At 30.0% G+C, this 16035-nt stretch overlaps 4 protein-coding genes across 6 annotated transcripts; 2 read left to right on the top strand and 2 right to left on the bottom strand.

Annotated features, from left to right (window-relative positions):
• Positions 1–622: 622 nt before the first annotated feature.
• LOC105149970 (uncharacterized) lies at positions 623–3991 on the bottom strand. The gene is made up of 3 exons (XM_011062750.2): positions 3658–3991; positions 1694–3457; positions 623–1351 (listed from the first exon to the last, which is right to left on the bottom strand). Exons 2-3 carry the CDS (start codon positions 3455–3457, stop codon positions 1142–1144), a joined length of 1974 nt encoding a protein of 657 aa, XP_011061052.1. The 5' UTR covers positions 3658–3991; the 3' UTR covers positions 623–1141.
• A 561-nt stretch (positions 3992–4552) lies between these two features.
• Positions 4553–6726, top strand: cbc (protein CLP1 homolog). Its single transcript, XM_011062738.2, has 3 exons — positions 4553–5052; positions 5145–6202; positions 6544–6726. Exons 1-3 carry the CDS (start codon positions 4954–4956, stop codon positions 6653–6655), a joined length of 1269 nt encoding a protein of 422 aa, XP_011061040.1. The 5' UTR covers positions 4553–4953; the 3' UTR covers positions 6656–6726.
• A 612-nt stretch (positions 6727–7338) lies between these two features.
• Positions 7339–12802, top strand: Bdp1 (transcription factor TFIIIB component B'' homolog Bdp1). Of its 3 annotated transcripts, none has more exons than XM_011062708.2 (6): positions 7339–8201; positions 8658–9457; positions 9609–10062; positions 10137–10570; positions 11182–11286; positions 11436–12802. In XM_011062708.2, the coding sequence occupies exons 2-6, from the start codon at positions 8683–8685 to the stop codon at positions 12119–12121; spliced, it is 2454 nt and encodes an 817-aa protein (XP_011061010.2). In that variant the 5' UTR covers positions 7339–8201; positions 8658–8682; the 3' UTR covers positions 12122–12802. The 3 variants fall into 3 exon arrangements, with proteins under 3 accessions (XP_011061010.2, XP_011061017.2, XP_011061028.2); XM_011062715.2 differs by having other exon boundaries at positions 7339–8054; XM_011062726.2 differs by lacking the exon at positions 7339–8201 and adding an exon at positions 8208–8459.
• Positions 12803–13033: 231 nt separating this feature from the next.
• Secp43 (tRNA Selenocysteine associated protein) lies at positions 13034–15975 on the bottom strand. The gene is made up of 5 exons (XM_011062695.2): positions 15561–15975; positions 15266–15463; positions 13840–14162; positions 13455–13654; positions 13034–13352 (listed from the first exon to the last, which is right to left on the bottom strand). Exons 1-5 carry the CDS (start codon positions 15600–15602, stop codon positions 13228–13230), a joined length of 888 nt encoding a protein of 295 aa, XP_011060997.1. The 5' UTR covers positions 15603–15975; the 3' UTR covers positions 13034–13227.
• Between the last annotated feature and the right edge of the window lie 60 nt (positions 15976–16035).

Consider the following 16035-nt stretch of genomic DNA (forward strand, 5'->3'; position numbering starts at 1 on the left):
TAAATAACTCTATCCATAATTAAGAATTATATTAATAAATCAAATAAGGATAAATATGATAGCAGCTAGATCGTATTTTTATGTAAATTTTCCCCATTTCTATTAATATAGATTGATCTTTATTTTTTATTTTTTTTTGGTTCTAAGAATTAGAAAAGGATGAAAATTAAATTAAACCGAGATTAAAGTAAATCTATATTGGTAGAAATGTACCCGGTTCTACCAATGTAGATTAACTTTAATCTTCATTTACCTTACTATTTATCTTTTTCTAATTCTAAAGTTAATTTTATATTGGAATCATGCCTAATATACACATAGATATTACTTAATAAGTATATATATATATATATAATCTACAATATTTATAATTGAAATCCATTAAGTTAATCAGAATTTGGCTAAAGTCATCATTATTACTCCTAAATTACTTTAATATTTTCATTTTGCGTCTATCAAAATTTTATTTAAAAATAAAAATATTATTTTATATTTAAATAGTTTTATAAACAATAACTAATAAAAAGTAAAAAATTATTCAATGTGAATATCTGATAACAATTGATGACAATCCCTGATATATATAATCATTCAAGTTTAGAAATTAATAATACAAGACAAATAAATTTTAAAAATATTTTATTATATACAATGTATTACATGCTGATCTTTATCATCTTAAATATCCTCGAATATATACATTTCCTATCTCCTTATTTCATATATAATTATGATGTCATAAATACACGCAATCTTAATTTCTATTAATATTCATAAAATTTACCTTACATTTCATGTAAACATAAAAAAATACATATAAGAAAATATTAAAATATTTAGAAGATAAATTTTTATAAAATTTTAATAGGATTTGAAAAGTATAAAATAATACTTACTTTCTGTGTTAATGTAATTCTAACGTTTTAATCACTATCTTATCTATTATGGATATAATTTTATATGTAAAGAAAATATCGAAATAAAAGAATATAAAGGAGAAACGTGCATTTAAATATCGTTACCATAAAGTTTCAAACATAAATTAAAAAATAAGAAAAGTTTAAACTCATTAATTTGTGCAGCTTTGAACTTTTTCAGGTCTTTTAGAATTTTGAAGTATAAGTAACAATCATTTTCTATGTTATTCAATAAACAAGTCATATTCTTCGATTTCCTGGAATGTATTGTTAACTGTTTTTATCCATTCGTTAATTTTTTTCTCGTGCTCTTTTTCCGATTTTGTAGGTTTTTTCTTCTTTGGATGTAATTTGATATTTTCATTTTCTTCATTGTTATCTTCTGAAAAATCGAACTTTACGGCACGTTTTCTCCTGTATGAATGTTGAGGTGGCTATAAAATTTTAGAGGAACATAGTTAATGATTCAAAATATTATTTATATATACACACACACACACACACACACACACAAAAACAAACAATAAAGAGCAAAACAAGGGATGTTCATCGCAAAAATCATATATTTAAGATATTACTTGTTGACAATATAAAAACATAAACATTTGAAGATGGCCAAATCATGGCCGAAACGTTTGTTTTTATATTGTTAACGAGTAATATCTTAAATATATAACTTTTGTGATGAACAACTTACGTGTGATTGTTTTAATTTTTATTTATTATTAAGCCACATTTTGGCTACTTATTTTCGAAAAGAGAATATTAATAAATACCTTTGAAAAATGTGAAGGTTCTAAATCCATAAACAAGGGAATTTCATTTTCAACATTTGATATTTTTTCATCTTCAGGCAACATATCAAATGTGTCGGAAAAATTGAGAACATCTACAAATTGTTTCTTTTGCTCTATGATCAACTTATTAACTTCAGTATGCATTGGCTCTATTGTTTGTTTGTTATCTCCATTAACATTATTATTAGGTCTTAATAACACATTCTTTATTTCTCCCAGGGATATTCTGGCAGGTGCTGGTTGTACAACAGATTTCTGTGCAACTGCCGCTCGAAGTTTCTGTGGAGTCTGATTTTCTAGACTTGGAAGTTTCTTCAGAATTACGTGCTTTTTGCGAGGACTGATAGATTTCTTTCTTCTTTCTTTGTCTCTTCGGTTTATATTTTTTTTATTCATATCTATATTTTCTTTATCTATTTCCATGTTCTCCTTATTTGATTCCATATTCTCCTTATTTAGTTCCATATTCTCCTTACTTGGTTCCATGTTCTCCTTATTTGGTTCCATGATCTCCTTACTTATTTCAATGCTCTTTTTCTTTATTTCTTTATTTCCTTTCTTTGTTTCAAAGTCCTTATATGGTGTACTTTGAATAAAGTGTTTAGTTTTAGAGAACGTTAATATTGGAGGTCGCCAGGGACTTCCAAAATCAAAAGTACTCGTCGTCTTTACGATGGGGGACAAAGTTTTCATCAATACGGTAGATCTTAATGTGCTGTCATGTTCTTTTGATAAGGTTTTATTATCAAATATATTCTTGGGCCGAAAGGGCTGCACGTCAGTTTTCTTAGGTGGGGATGTAGTGACTATAATATTATTTGCATTTTCAATAGATATAATTCTTGGCTTGCTTGTATTTTCCTTTCTAACTTGCTCTATAAATGTGCCAGAAAAAGTTGTTGCTTCATGAATATTTATGTCTACTCTTGGTGCTTCTATGTGGCCTCCAGTATTATTCAGTACTTGTATCATCTGATTATCTGCATCTATTCTTGGTGATTCAACCTCTTTCTCAATATTCTTGTTTACTAATTCTTTCAGTGTCTGAATATCTTTATTTATTTCAATTTTTTTCATATTATTTTCCTTTGTTGATGTTGTAGCTACAAATTCTAAAGGAGAATCATTCTGAATAATCTTCACAGAAGGATCTGCATCAATCTTAGGAGATTCAATTATCTTATGACTACGTGTTTTTGCAATAACTTTTTTACGTGTTGTTCTCTTGATCGGTTTGCCTTTCTCTTTGTTAACATTTCTTTTCCTTAATTTCTTTTTAGGAGCTTTTTCTTTAGTGTCATTTGAGTCAAATTTAAAATCATATACATCCTTCTTGTCTTCTGAGGATTTCTCAGGTTCTGCAGCTTTATATACAGGTACTTTTTTACTTTCTACATTTTCTTTCAACTTTTCTATTATCACCATACTGTCCTGCTGCTTTGGTGAAATGAATTGCTGCAGTAATCTTGAGTCTTCACAATAATTTCTTCTAGTTTGACGAGGACGTAAACGTCTCACTGGTGTTCGATTGTTTCTTAGAGATACACTTTCCTTTGATAGGTGCAAAGTTTTGTTTTTTGCACTAACATTGACTTTTTTTAAATTTTTATTGACAATGACGACTTTTTTTTCGGATTTGAGCTTCCTTTCAGGTGCAGGCTTGGTAGACATTTCACGAGATTTCAGACGAGTAATACGCTGGGAGACTGCAGCTGGAGCCTTTGTGCTTTGATTTTTACGCATCTAGAAATATATTTAATATATATAGATTTATTTTATATTATTAATAAAAAAAAATATCAAAAAGAAATATCATGAAATATCATGAAATATCAAAATTATCAAAAATATCATGAAAAAATTATAAGTTATAGTATTAAATTATAAGTTATTAGTATTCACTGCAGAAGATTTTGTGATGTAATATATGTTTATAAACTTACTTTGGTTATGAAACGGGAAACGTTATGCGACTGTTGAAACTGCAAATTAATGAGTAACTAATCGTAAAAACTTAACGAATGCCTGCTGTATCAGTTACCACACTGAACATGCTACGTGATGAATGGTAACGTGATATCGCATAAATCTGCATTGCATAATTGCTCTTGAAGCTAAAATTGTCAACTTTTTCTTCTTCTCTGATTTCCTATTTTGATTTCCAACCCACTACAAAAATTGCGAACTTTCAGACCACATCACAAAGTCGTCACCGCATAAAACAACGCAAAATATCATAAAATGGCGAAATTGCAGGATTGCCAACCTAATCTTCTGCATTTATACTGTACAATATATGGGGCAGATATACCAATCGGCAGCGTGTCAACAAGTCTGTTCGTTTTAAATGCATTTTATAACATTATTCATTCAAAACGAATTTATACGTATAAAAACATGAATTAAATTAAATTTATAAAAACCTATATATATCTAATGCTCCAATATTCCTCTCCGAGGAAGATTTTATTCTATATGTATAGTACAATGTACGTGCGCGCGCGCGCGGGGTGTGTGTGTGTGTGTGTGTGTGTGTGGGTGTGTGTGCTATAGTACGTTACATGACTATTGCTCGCATTCACAGACCTTGTACTTAAGGCTTCCTTAAATTTATCTTTAGATGATCAGTAACCAATGAAATAATTCATAGAGTATCTAAAGATAAATTTAAAGAAGCCTTAAATATAAGGTCTGACTATGAATATGGGTAATATACAATTATTTCGAGTAAAATTTTCCTCAGAGGAAGTTTTGGAACATAGCTTAGGATAACAAGTATGATTGAGCAATACGAACGAACTTAAAGTTAGTTTAGATCGGAATTAGACTATGCATTGAAGATTGAGATTAAAGATTAAAGATTGAAATTTCACCAATGAGGACAAAGAAGTTTTAGCTCCATTCTGATTGGTCAAATTTCAATCTTTCAATCTTATTCTTCAACTCTTATTCTTCAATACGTAGTCAGATTCCGGCCTTAGAACAGTTAAGAAATGTTTGTACTTTATTCTGACGAGATTGGATGAAATGTATGAGATGTTCATTATATTGGATGTTATAACAATCTTATTATCGCTCTAGTTACCGTTTCGTTCATAAATATTTACAAAATTTCGTGTTTTGCAAGAATTGATAAATATTGTGAAATGCGAAAAAATTAGCACAAGGTTAATTCAACGTCAAGAACAGATTTTGTGTAATTAATTTTATGTGTATAATTTATCCAAAATAATTGAGAAATGGCCGACGAAAAGTCTACAGTGCAAGAATTTAAATTGGATCCAGATTGCGAATTGAGGTTTGAACTGGAGAGCAAAAATGAAAAAGTTACATTGGAGGTAATAGGACATAATTTTTTTATAGACAATTTATTTCATTTGTTATTAATTTTTTTTATTTTATCGTGTAACATAAAATTTTGTTATTGCAGTTAAAGAATGGCTTGGCAGAAGTTTTTGGAACAGAATTGGTGAAAGGAAAAAAGTATGAGTTTACTGCTGGTGCAAAAGTTGCAGTTTTTACTTGGCAGGGTTGTACTATTGAATTAGTCGGGAAAACGGATGTCAGCTATGTAGCAAAGGAGACTCCTATGGGTCTGTATTTGAATTGCCATGCAGCAATGGAGCGAATGAGAGAGATGGCAGAGAAGGATGATACTAGAGGACCAATAACAATGATAGTAGGACCTTGCGATGTAGGAAAGTCTACACTTTGTAGGATATTATTGAACTATGCTGTTAGAATGGGCAGAAGACCAATTTTTGTTGATCTTGATGTTGGTCAAGGACATATAGCGATTCCTGGGACTGTGGGTGCTTTGTTGGTAGAACGACCATCCAATATAGTGGAAGGTTTCAGCCAGCAAGCTCCACTGGTGTTCCATTTCGGGCATAAATCGCCACAAACCAATGTAACGCTATACAACTTACTTGTAACACGTCTAGCAGAAGTCTGCTCAGATAGATTACAAGCCAATAAAAAAGCCAAAGCATCAGGGATTGTTATAAATACATGCGGCTGGATCAAAGGAGAAGGTTATAAATTGCTCACTCACGCTGCACAAGCATTTGAAGTGGATGCGATTCTTGTATTGGATCAAGAGAGACTCTACAACGAATTAGTGAGAGATATGCCAGACTTTGTGAAGGTAGTCTTTCTGCCGAAGAGTGGCGGAGTTGTCGAGAGAAGCCAGGCGCAAAGAAGTGAAGCAAGAGATCAGGGCGTTAGAGAATATTTCTATGGTTCGCGGACACCACTATATCCACATAGTTTCGAGGTAAAGTGGAACGAAGCAAGATTGTACAAAATTGGAGCGCCTGTTCTACCAGCATCTTGCATGCCATTGGGCATGAAGGCGGAGGACAATCTGACAAAACTGGTGGCTGTTACACCGGGACCCAGTTTGCTGCATCATTTGCTGTCTGTTTCTTTTGCCGATTCTCCTGAGGATGACGTCGTACAGACTAATGTAGCTGGATTCGTTTGTGTGTTAGTATATGAATCTGATATTCAATGATCTGATATTTATTTGGGGATTATTAATTCTTCATTAATTCTTACAATTTGTATCTTTCTTTGTTTAGTCCAAGTTTATTTATTCTGTTTTAGATTTTTTACAAAATATGAAAAAATTCAGGATTACTTTTCATCTCTATTACATTATCAAATAATTTTCTCAATTATTTTAGAAGGGGAAACCATTTTCTCTTTTATTTTATAGAAATTCAAAAGTGAAATTTCCGTTATGTCGAAAAAGATCCATTGTAGACAGAGGATTAATTGATATTATTTTTCTTATGAAGATATATAAATATATTTCTCATTTACAGGACTAATGTGGACGTTGAGAGGCAAACATTTACAGTACTTAGCCCGCAACCTAGACCATTACCAAATACAGTACTGTTATTGTCGGATATACAATTTATGGACAGTCATTAAATTTAGATTTTTATTATTATTATAAATAAAGTAATAAAGGTAAATAACGAAATAAAATATTTTTGATGAAATTGTAAATTTTTATCTGACACTTACATGAAGTTTAGGAGTTTAAGATGCAAAAATATATCATTGTAGCATTTTATGAATATTTGTGTAAGTATTTGTATTATTCATAAAAATATGTGTATTTAATATTTGAAGAATAATTAAGAAATACAAAACAAGAAAATTTCAAATAGAATTTCCATGTTTTGTACGTACAATATTTTTTCTTTTTTCAAATTTTATTTATACTTATACAGTGTAAGATAAATAATTATGTTAAATATATACGTATAAACATTGCACAAGCTCATCAACTATCCCAAAATTTTTAAATTATTTTATATGACACCCGGTAAACAACTGTCAAGTCCATTTTTTTTATAATTCTTTATATATATTTATATCATCTTTATTTCTTTATTCCTGCACTCTCTGAACTGGTGTACATGATGTAATAAGTGAAGTAAAATAAATGTATATTTATCAATGAGTATAGAAATAAACGACAGACTTATTATTATGCTTTATATCTAAAATAAAATAAATATGTATTGAACAGGAAAAAAATGATTGCGTTCAGCAGAGAAAGCAGCTTTGCAACTGTTGTAAAATTCTTGAATATGATTGGTCTTGCCCTTAGTTCCTCATTGGATCTAAATGTATAAACCAATCGTATAAAATCCTTGGTTTCTTGTCTTATTGACCAAAAAGGTAAGAGACAAACAGCAAGAAACAGGAGACAAAGAACACATTGTAGAATTAGCCTTTCTGTATTACGTTTCTTTATAAAAAAAAAACTCAAGAGAAGAGAGAGGTGTAACTTAAGAAACACTTGACGCTCTGACGCGTCCCCTAAGAAAGAGAATAGATGTGATTGATGTTATCACATATTGGCTGCGTTCAACAGAACGTTTATTTTGCAACTGTTGGAAGTTTCTTCGCGCTGATTGGGTTATGCTTTTAGATCAAGAGGAACGGTCCTATCTCGGCAGACAATCATAAAACGATTGCAAAACTGTTGCGTTCTGCTGAATGCAGCCATTAATACGCACATATTTACGAGTTGAGAAGATAAGACTGAGGATGAGCGTAATGCACGGTGTTATTAAAATAATGATCAATGCTCGCGAATGACTTCCTCTCTTTGAATCTAATGTATTCGTTATTCGACAACGTCGAATTCATATTGGTCGCATGTGATTCCACGTGTTCCGCAATAACAAGGTGATACCACGTAGCCGTATATATTGTAGATAGTGAAGGATCATCGGAGATACGATGATGTCTCTTTAACTTTCGACGAACTACGAAAACCGCCTTTCGCTCGCTCATCAGAATAATTCGGTCGTCGGTGAGTGATACAACGAGATAACCTCCAAATACATGTGACATCTCGCGTAGAGCATATTTATAACTTGATCAAGAGAGAAGGAAGAAAAAAATCAGGATAAATTTAATTTTGTGAAGAAAATAAATGATTTAAGACAGAAGAAATAGGGTAACTATCTAACACTGTATAACGTCAAAAGGTTGATGCTATTATTCTACCATCCGATGTGAACTTAGAAAAGACATTTCGCATGTTTGTGATATTCAAACTGCTTCTCGCAATGATACGCGAAAGAAACGTGAAATAGAGAGGCGTTATTACATCTATTAATATCTGCTGATTTGTTATGTCCTTTCTTGGTTCTTTCCTTCTGCATTGACAGAATATCTAGTTGAAAAGCAGATTGCAGCAATTTTTAATTAATAGGTCAGATTTCTTTTTAATTTAATTTTTTGTAGGAGTTAATCTTTTTTTTCTTTCCAATGTAAAAAGAAAAAGAGAAAAGAATTGTGCAAGAAGTTTAGCTAAAAAAAAATAGGTCACAAGGCCAAATGTATGATTTTATAATTTTATTGATAAGCTAGATTATTGCTTTATGATTCATTGGTATTTATTTTTTTACAGATTCTTTTGAAATATATATTCAATAATGCTGCGTCGATTGCGTATTAAAGCTTTGGCTGCTGTACCAGTTCGAAAAAAGCCTACGCAGAATTCAGCAGATTCTACTGAAACTAACAATGATGTTGATGAAGAAAAGAATGAAAAAAACGTATCTAATATCAATGAGACAGAGCAAGAAATTACCAAAGATGTTGTACAGGTAAAAGAACAGAAAGAGAAAGATGTGATTAAGACTGATACATTCAAACAAAAAGAACAAAAAGAAAAAGATATATCCAGTATTGATATATCAGAACAAGAAAAACTGAAAGAGAAAGATGTACCTTGTATTGACATACCAGAACGAGAAGCTGCCAAAGATATTGCAAAGGTTGAAGAAGAAACTAAGAAGAAACAAGACAAAGTCAATTTAAGAGAATCAGTTATAGTTAAACTAGATTCCCAAGAATTATGTTCTCCAATTAAATCATATTCTCGAGAGTTACATGCTCAGGCAAAGCCAAATTCTCAAAAATCTCCATCTCCACTAAAATCAGACTCTCAAGAGTTACATGCTCAGGCAAACTCTCAAAAATCTTCATCTCCATTAAAACTAGACTTTCAAAAGTTACATGCTCAAACAAAGTCAAACTCTCAAGAATTACATGCTCAGACAAAATCAAACTCTCAAGAGTTACATGTTCAGGCAAAGCCAAACTCTCAAGAATCTCCATCAATTGAATTCAAACCTGACAAAATTACTGATCAATCAATTAAAAAAAATATTTCGCCATCAGATGTGTCTACAGTAACAGATATTGGTAAGATAAAAAGAAATTAAATTGGAAGACACATGACAATATTTTATATTTTGATTACTATCAATATATCTATAATAATATCATCTTTAAGATTCTATAAACAATATAATTTCTTTGTAATTATATGTTTTTTAATATACATATTTTTCAGCCTCTCCTACAAAAGTAATACAGAATCGTCCATGTTTTATGAGACCTACACCAAGATTGGACAGTAGTGGTAGAATAAGAAAGAACAGTATACAAGGAAGCGGTGCGAGCGCAAGTGAATCCGAGGATGAACACAGTAAGAGAGTCGCATCCGTCGTGCCGAACCGTGTACGAAATGATTCTGTCTGTTCTGTACAAAGCAATAAGGAAATTAATATTAATGACAATCAAAACAGTCCTCAGAAAATTAAAATAACGCAGAAAAGACGTACGCTAGTTTCGGAATCTGCGAGAAAGTTAGCCGAAGCTAGAAGGGAATTTTTACTAAAACACGAAAATAGAGCACCTGATAGAAGTCAGTTGAAAATGTACGACTTGATATATTATAATCCAGTGACAAATCCTATGAAAAAATTATCAGCTGAACGTAGAATTGAATCAATAACTACACTACAGTAAGTATACTAAATTATAACAGTGAAATATAAAACATCTGTGCAAGAATTTTATTGATTTTATTTTTTTATAGACCAGTGGAAATACCGGAAGAGGAAGACGAAGATGATCCATCGGCAATGCCCACGCCGCAAGTGAAAGTGGGTCCCGATGGTCAGTTGATAATAGACGAACAAAGTCTTGTGATAGAGCAGACGGATGCAAGAAGAGATGAAGAAATGATGACGAATAATGTTACTATAGAAGATGATAATTTCCATAGTGGCGGTTTCTATAAAAGGCATAAAAGGAGCAAGGAGTGGCCGAAATGGGAAACATTTAAATTTTATAGAGTTTTAAATGTAGTAGGTACAGATTTTTTATTGATGCAGACACTCTTTCCAAATAGAAGTAGACAAGAAATTAAACAGAAATATAAGAAGGAGGAAAGAGTTAACCAACAATTAGTTGAAAAAGCTCTCAAATATCATCGAGAATTTGATACTGATATGCTACAAGAGCAACTGGGTATGTTCCTTTATAGGTTTTTCTACTTTTATACATACTAGTTGTGAAATATATAAAACAATGTTTGAGGATAGGTATAAAAAAACTTTATTATTAACAAATTATTAGAGAGAATATTCTCAAGTAGAAAAAGAAAAAAATATATATATACATTCTATTCTCAATACTGATATTATAATAATTTAAAGTTAATTTAAAGTTAATTGCTAAGTCATAGTAAAATCGCAAGCATTTTTTGTTTCGATTTTAATTGGCTGTGTTCAGCACAGAAAATTGAGTGCTCAGTGATTTTTTAAATATAATTAGTTTCTATACTTAGATCCAGCGAAGAACTAAAGATAAAAATCAATTACATATTAGATTCTCACTGATCGGTTTTCTTTGTTGAACGCAGTCAATGTTTTGACTAAAAATTATTTTATACCATGTTTATGATTTTATTATAATTGTAGTTAAATTTCAAATTGTAATTATGTAAATAATAAACATTTTTCTATACTCTTGAAACATCTTTCGTATGTGTTTTCCTTCTTCAGGTTTTAATATACACATTATAATTATCACATTATACGTTGTAAACAAATAAATTACAAAATATGTTTTGCTCTTAGAAATGCTACAAAATCTGGAAAATATACAAAACTCAAACAAAAAAGCACCGGAGAAATCTAAGAGTGGACAATCCTTGAGCAGAAATCAAAGAAAACGCAAGCGTCGTAAGTATGATATAATTTTAATTTTATAAATTAAATAATGTGATTAATAATAGTACAATAGAAAATTTCTTAATAAATGGAACATATTAAAGAATTATATTTTATATGATTACATATATTTATGGAAAATTAATCCAAAACAATTGCAGGATTAGTAGCGGAAAGTATTGGAGAATGTGGATCACTACCCAACGATTTAGAAGCTGAAGATACTATAGTGTCGACGACAAACGATGAAATTGATATAGAAATTTGTAGCGATATAAACAACGTTCCGCAACAAATAGCAAAAAAAAAAGCGCGGAGATCGAAAAAGCGTTCGGACAACAAATTCGATGATTATAGCTCTTGTACAGATGCTGATTCGGACAGCTCTGAGGAAGTTTATCAACTCAGACCGACTAGATCTGGCAGATTATCGAAAAAAATAAGGAAATTACAAGCGCCTGACTTAACTACACGTAACAGTAATAATATAGAGAAAGAATTACCAATAGACAACAAAATACCGTCACATGTAGCTGTGGAAATTACAGAGTATGTAAATACACAAGTTACGAATAGCGAAAACACGGAAACATCTTGTTCCGATAATATTATGTCGATGATACCAAATAGTAATCAAATAGAACCAGGAGCCTTAGTAATTGTCTCGAAAGAATCTGCAGAGAATCCTGGAAATACTATTTTACAAGTTTATATGGTTGCCTCCAATGACTCTAACACAAAAGTTACATCTAGCACGGCGTCTGGGAATCAGCTATCGGAGCCATCGTTGATCAATCAATCGAAAAATACCGAACCGATTGATATTGTGGACGATTCTGAAAAATGATCTTTTGCATTTAATTATAATCTAACTTCATATAAAGTTACAAAAATTGGAATATTCCTTGATAGGATATTAAATTTTGGTGTAAATTTATGTAAACTATGTATAAGATAAATTTTTATTTTTTTCACTTATATATATGTATATATATACATACATATATATATATATATATATATATATATATATGTATGTATATACACACATATATATAAATGTGTAAACAAATTTTTTATACTAATTGCAAATTATGTATAAAACATTTTCTATCTGTAGATATAGTTATTTTGCGACGGAGATTGTGTTGAATATGATAAGGCTTGATTAACATATGTGCAAAACGAGGGTCGTGTAATCTATTTTTTTAATTTTTTTATCAGATAGTGGAATTTTTTATATGCCTATTTATTTTGCCATTCAATTTGTGTATTGAATAATTTTATAGAGCGAGAAATAATGATAGTACACAAAAAATATATTGCTCTTTTGAATACATAATTCATTTTATTTCTAAAATGAATTATTATAAAATTCCAGGGCTGTGTGTAATATATACGCACACACACACACGCGCGCGCGCACGCACACACACACACACATCGTAATACACTGCTTTACATACAATCACTACTATTGAATAAAAATCAATAAGAAAATAAAAATTCGATTCTCTTGCAAAAAAAATACGAGTATCAAATGTATGTAAACACATTAACCACGAGTATGTAATAGTTAAAGCATAGTGTTATGATAATTATCAGCATTAAATATACTGCCATAGGTATTTTTTGTAAAATTATATCAGCAAATATTAAATGACTTAAATGATATTAAAGCTGCAGAATATATAAACCACATGTAAAACATTGAGCAACTGAAATGCATTATTTATTTTTGCAATAAAAATTGCTCATATTATATATGGAAAGTAATGATTTTATTATCTTCAGTATCATAATTGATAAAATATATCCTTTTATAAAGATTGCGCAACATTTATTTTTAGCATTTTTGCATGAAATAAATTATTATTTTTGTGTAATAATAGTGATAATGATAATAATGATAATATATTTTTTGAAGTTGTCTCTTATTTTTTAATTTAATCATTAATAGCATAATTCTATAGTATCACAAGGAATCCATTTTGAGCTTTCCAAAGCATCCCATAAATTATAATCTTGTTCAATTATTTCTCTGTTCACCTTATCGATGTCAATGGGGATTGAATGCTCTATAAAAAAAAGAAAATATAAAATATTAGATTAGCATAGTTAAAGATTTGTTGAAGAACATATTTGTTTTCTTATATCATCATAAGAAGATAATAACATACCGATTAATTCTAATTCGTCTTCCTCAGGTTTTTGATCAGATACATAGCTATTGTAAGTATCTGACGTCGGTTCGCTTTCATAATAACCTTGTTGCCAAGCGCTGTAGCTATTCCAATATGATGATGTATCATAATAATTATATGCCTCTGAATTCATGTTTGATGCTGGATATTCAGAAGTTGATTGCGGTGGTGTTGAACTAAAATCATTAATTTAAAATGAACTGTAAAATTATTAATTAAATATTATAGATAATTCTTTCTCTACAGTATAATATCAAACACGAATATTTTGTTCAGAATCATGGCCAGGCAAAAGAATTTATCCTTTTTACAAACATATTATTTATACTTTCTAATACAGTTAATACAAACAATAACATACCCCGATATTTTGTTCCAAGGTCTAGGCACTGCATTGCAGATTTTCAAAGATTTTGTTCCAAGTCCTCTGTAGCCATTCATAGTAATTAGACTGTTTTTCTGTTCTTCTTCATTGGCAAATCTGACAAACCCATATCCTTTGCTGAATCCAGAACTATCCAATATAACTTTAGCCGTTCTGATTGAATTATATTTCGCAGCAAATGCCCTATATAAAGAATAATCGTCTACGTCGGTGGACAGATCGCCTACCCAAATACTGAATTCTCGCTCGGCAGCAGGTTTCCCAGTAGTGCTAGCATGATTTAATCGGAATCGTACAGGCTATAAAACACATCAAGGAAAATACAATGTTCATTAATTTATTGCTAAAGCAAAATTTAGTACCTAGAATCCTTGTCATCCTTTTAGTGTGTGTGTATATATTTTTTCAATTAAAATTCTTGGTATATATACCAAGAATTTTAACTGACAAAATATTTTATTGACAGAAAAAGTGCTTAAAATATTTAATTTAAAAAATGAAGGTAGATACATTGTGGCATTACGACTTGGAAAATAAAATTTTTAAATCAATTTTAGAAGCTTAATTCTGTATAGTAAAATTAAGGCAAAGGATTTATAATTTTTTTTCTATGAATTTTTTCTATTATAACGAAATAAGAAAAAAGTTAAGTATAGTATGATTTTTTTCCTGGAAGTTAACTCAACTTAAATATTATCGATTGTTGTTATTATTAAAAAAACAATTACTGCTTAAATATAGTGCAAAATATATATTATATTGGGTCATCTAAAAAGTATCCGCGGTACTTTGTCACTAGATATATGACCATCAACACATCTAGTGACAAAAAACCGCGGATACTTTTTAGATGACCCAATACTTATAAGTATACTTAATAATAAGTATACTTAAAAGTTCTGTATTTATAGTGGAACTTGAATAAAAAATTTATAGATTTTTTTTCTATAAAAATTATATAGGATGACTTCCTTTCAAGAAGCCAATTCAACTTATTGTTAGATACTAGAATAGAATAAAATAGAATTTTATTACACTTCAGCATTATATAGCCAAGAAGGGGACTTGGTTTACATAAATTTGTTTTTTTTTTTAGATACTATTGTTATTATTAAAAATAATAATTATTACTCAAATATAACACGAGCTATTGTACTTATAATTCTATATTTATAATGAAACTCTTGAGTAATAGATTTATAGATTCTTTTTTTATCAAAAATTATAACTATAATGAAATCAGAAAAAAAGATGTATGTAAAATGGCTTTCTTTCAAAAAATCAATTCGACTTAGTCTTATTGATTGTTGCTTTAAGCAACGTTAAAAATAATAACTATTGCTTAAGTATAGTATAAGATATTGTATTTGTATAGTTTAATACATTTCATACTAATACTTACAGGATTTGAACCAGGTATCACTTTACCATTCAACTTATGCATGGCATCGAGCGCCATTTCATCAGTTGGAAAATGTACAAAACAATATCCTGCAGGCTCGCCAGTGTATCGATTTCGCATAACTTTTACTGTTTGTGGTTGTTCACCCATTTTGTGAAATGCATTCATAATAAAGCTCTCTGTCATATATGGCTCCAACTACAATCAGATTTTTAATAATAACACTTATGTTGTGTGGAATATCTGTGGACGGAGAAATAATTTATTTTTCAAATTATTTAAACAATTTACTCACTCCACCCATCCATAGTTGACACAATACCATTGGCCCTGACATTTTTGCTGACTTTTTACAATCTATTTTTTTCTGATAGTTATTATTTATCTTTTTTGATTTGACTGAATTTCACAGAATAGGATAAAAAATTATAAGAGTTATACCGTCTTGATGCTATTTCTTTATCTTGATTGTATAACCAATTTTACACTGATCTTAGGTATTAGATGTATGTATCAGTATGTATACATACACTGTGATAATGTATATCTTTGCACGATATCTTATTGAATAGATCAGTACAGAATAAACAATAATTCAGTTCGTGCAAGAAAAAAATTAAAGTGTATGTAAACACATGTTAACCGCTAGTATCATACCGTTGACAACATATATCATCAGATTTCTCTCTGCTTAAATAATGCATCTACACCTCATTCTCGGTGCAGATAAATAAGCATACTCATATTTTGTGTTGCGGAAGCAATATTTT

The sequence above is a fragment of the Acromyrmex echinatior genome, chromosome 3 (assembly GCF_024713525.1).
Source record: "Acromyrmex echinatior isolate Ae372 chromosome 3, ASM2471352v2, whole genome shotgun sequence".
In the NCBI taxonomy this organism is placed as follows: domain Eukaryota; kingdom Metazoa; phylum Arthropoda; class Insecta; order Hymenoptera; family Formicidae; genus Acromyrmex; species Acromyrmex echinatior.

What these genes read in the sequence shown, in the direction of transcription:
- cbc (XM_011062738.2), top strand. Translation starts at nt 4,954, where the DNA reads ATGGCCGACGAAAAGTCTACAGTGCAAGAATTTAAATTGGATCCAGAT. An exon ending in ATGAAAAAGTTACATTGGAG is followed by an intron (nt 5,053 to 5,144) that starts GTAATAGGACAT and finishes TTGTTATTGCAG; the next exon opens with TTAAAGAATGGCTTGGCAGA. An exon ending in GTAGCTGGATTCGTTTGTGT is followed by an intron (nt 6,203 to 6,543) that starts GTTAGTATATGA and finishes TCTCATTTACAG; the next exon opens with GACTAATGTGGACGTTGAGA.
- Bdp1 (XM_011062708.2), top strand. Translation starts at nt 8,683, where the DNA reads ATGCTGCGTCGATTGCGTATTAAAGCTTTGGCTGCTGTACCAGTTCGA. An exon ending in GAATCAATAACTACACTACA is followed by an intron (nt 10,063 to 10,136) that starts GTAAGTATACTA and finishes ATTTTTTTATAG; the next exon opens with ACCAGTGGAAATACCGGAAG. An exon ending in TCAAAGAAAACGCAAGCGTC is followed by an intron (nt 11,287 to 11,435) that starts GTAAGTATGATA and finishes AAACAATTGCAG; the next exon opens with GATTAGTAGCGGAAAGTATT.
- LOC105149970 (XM_011062750.2), bottom strand. Translation starts at nt 3,457, where the DNA reads ATGCGTAAAAATCAAAGCACAAAGGCTCCAGCTGCAGTCTCCCAGCGT. An exon ending in AACCTTCACATTTTTCAAAG is followed by an intron (nt 1,352 to 1,693) that starts GTATTTATTAAT and finishes AAAATTTTATAG; the next exon opens with CCACCTCAACATTCATACAG.
- Secp43 (XM_011062695.2), bottom strand. Translation starts at nt 15,602, where the DNA reads ATGTCAGGGCCAATGGTATTGTGTCAACTATGGATGGGTGGA. An exon ending in GTCAACTATGGATGGGTGGA is followed by an intron (nt 15,464 to 15,560) that starts GTGAGTAAATTG and finishes ATCTGATTGTAG; the next exon opens with TTGGAGCCATATATGACAGA. An exon ending in AGACGAATTAGAATTAATCG is followed by an intron (nt 13,353 to 13,454) that starts GTATGTTATTAT and finishes TTTTTTTTATAG; the next exon opens with AGCATTCAATCCCCATTGAC.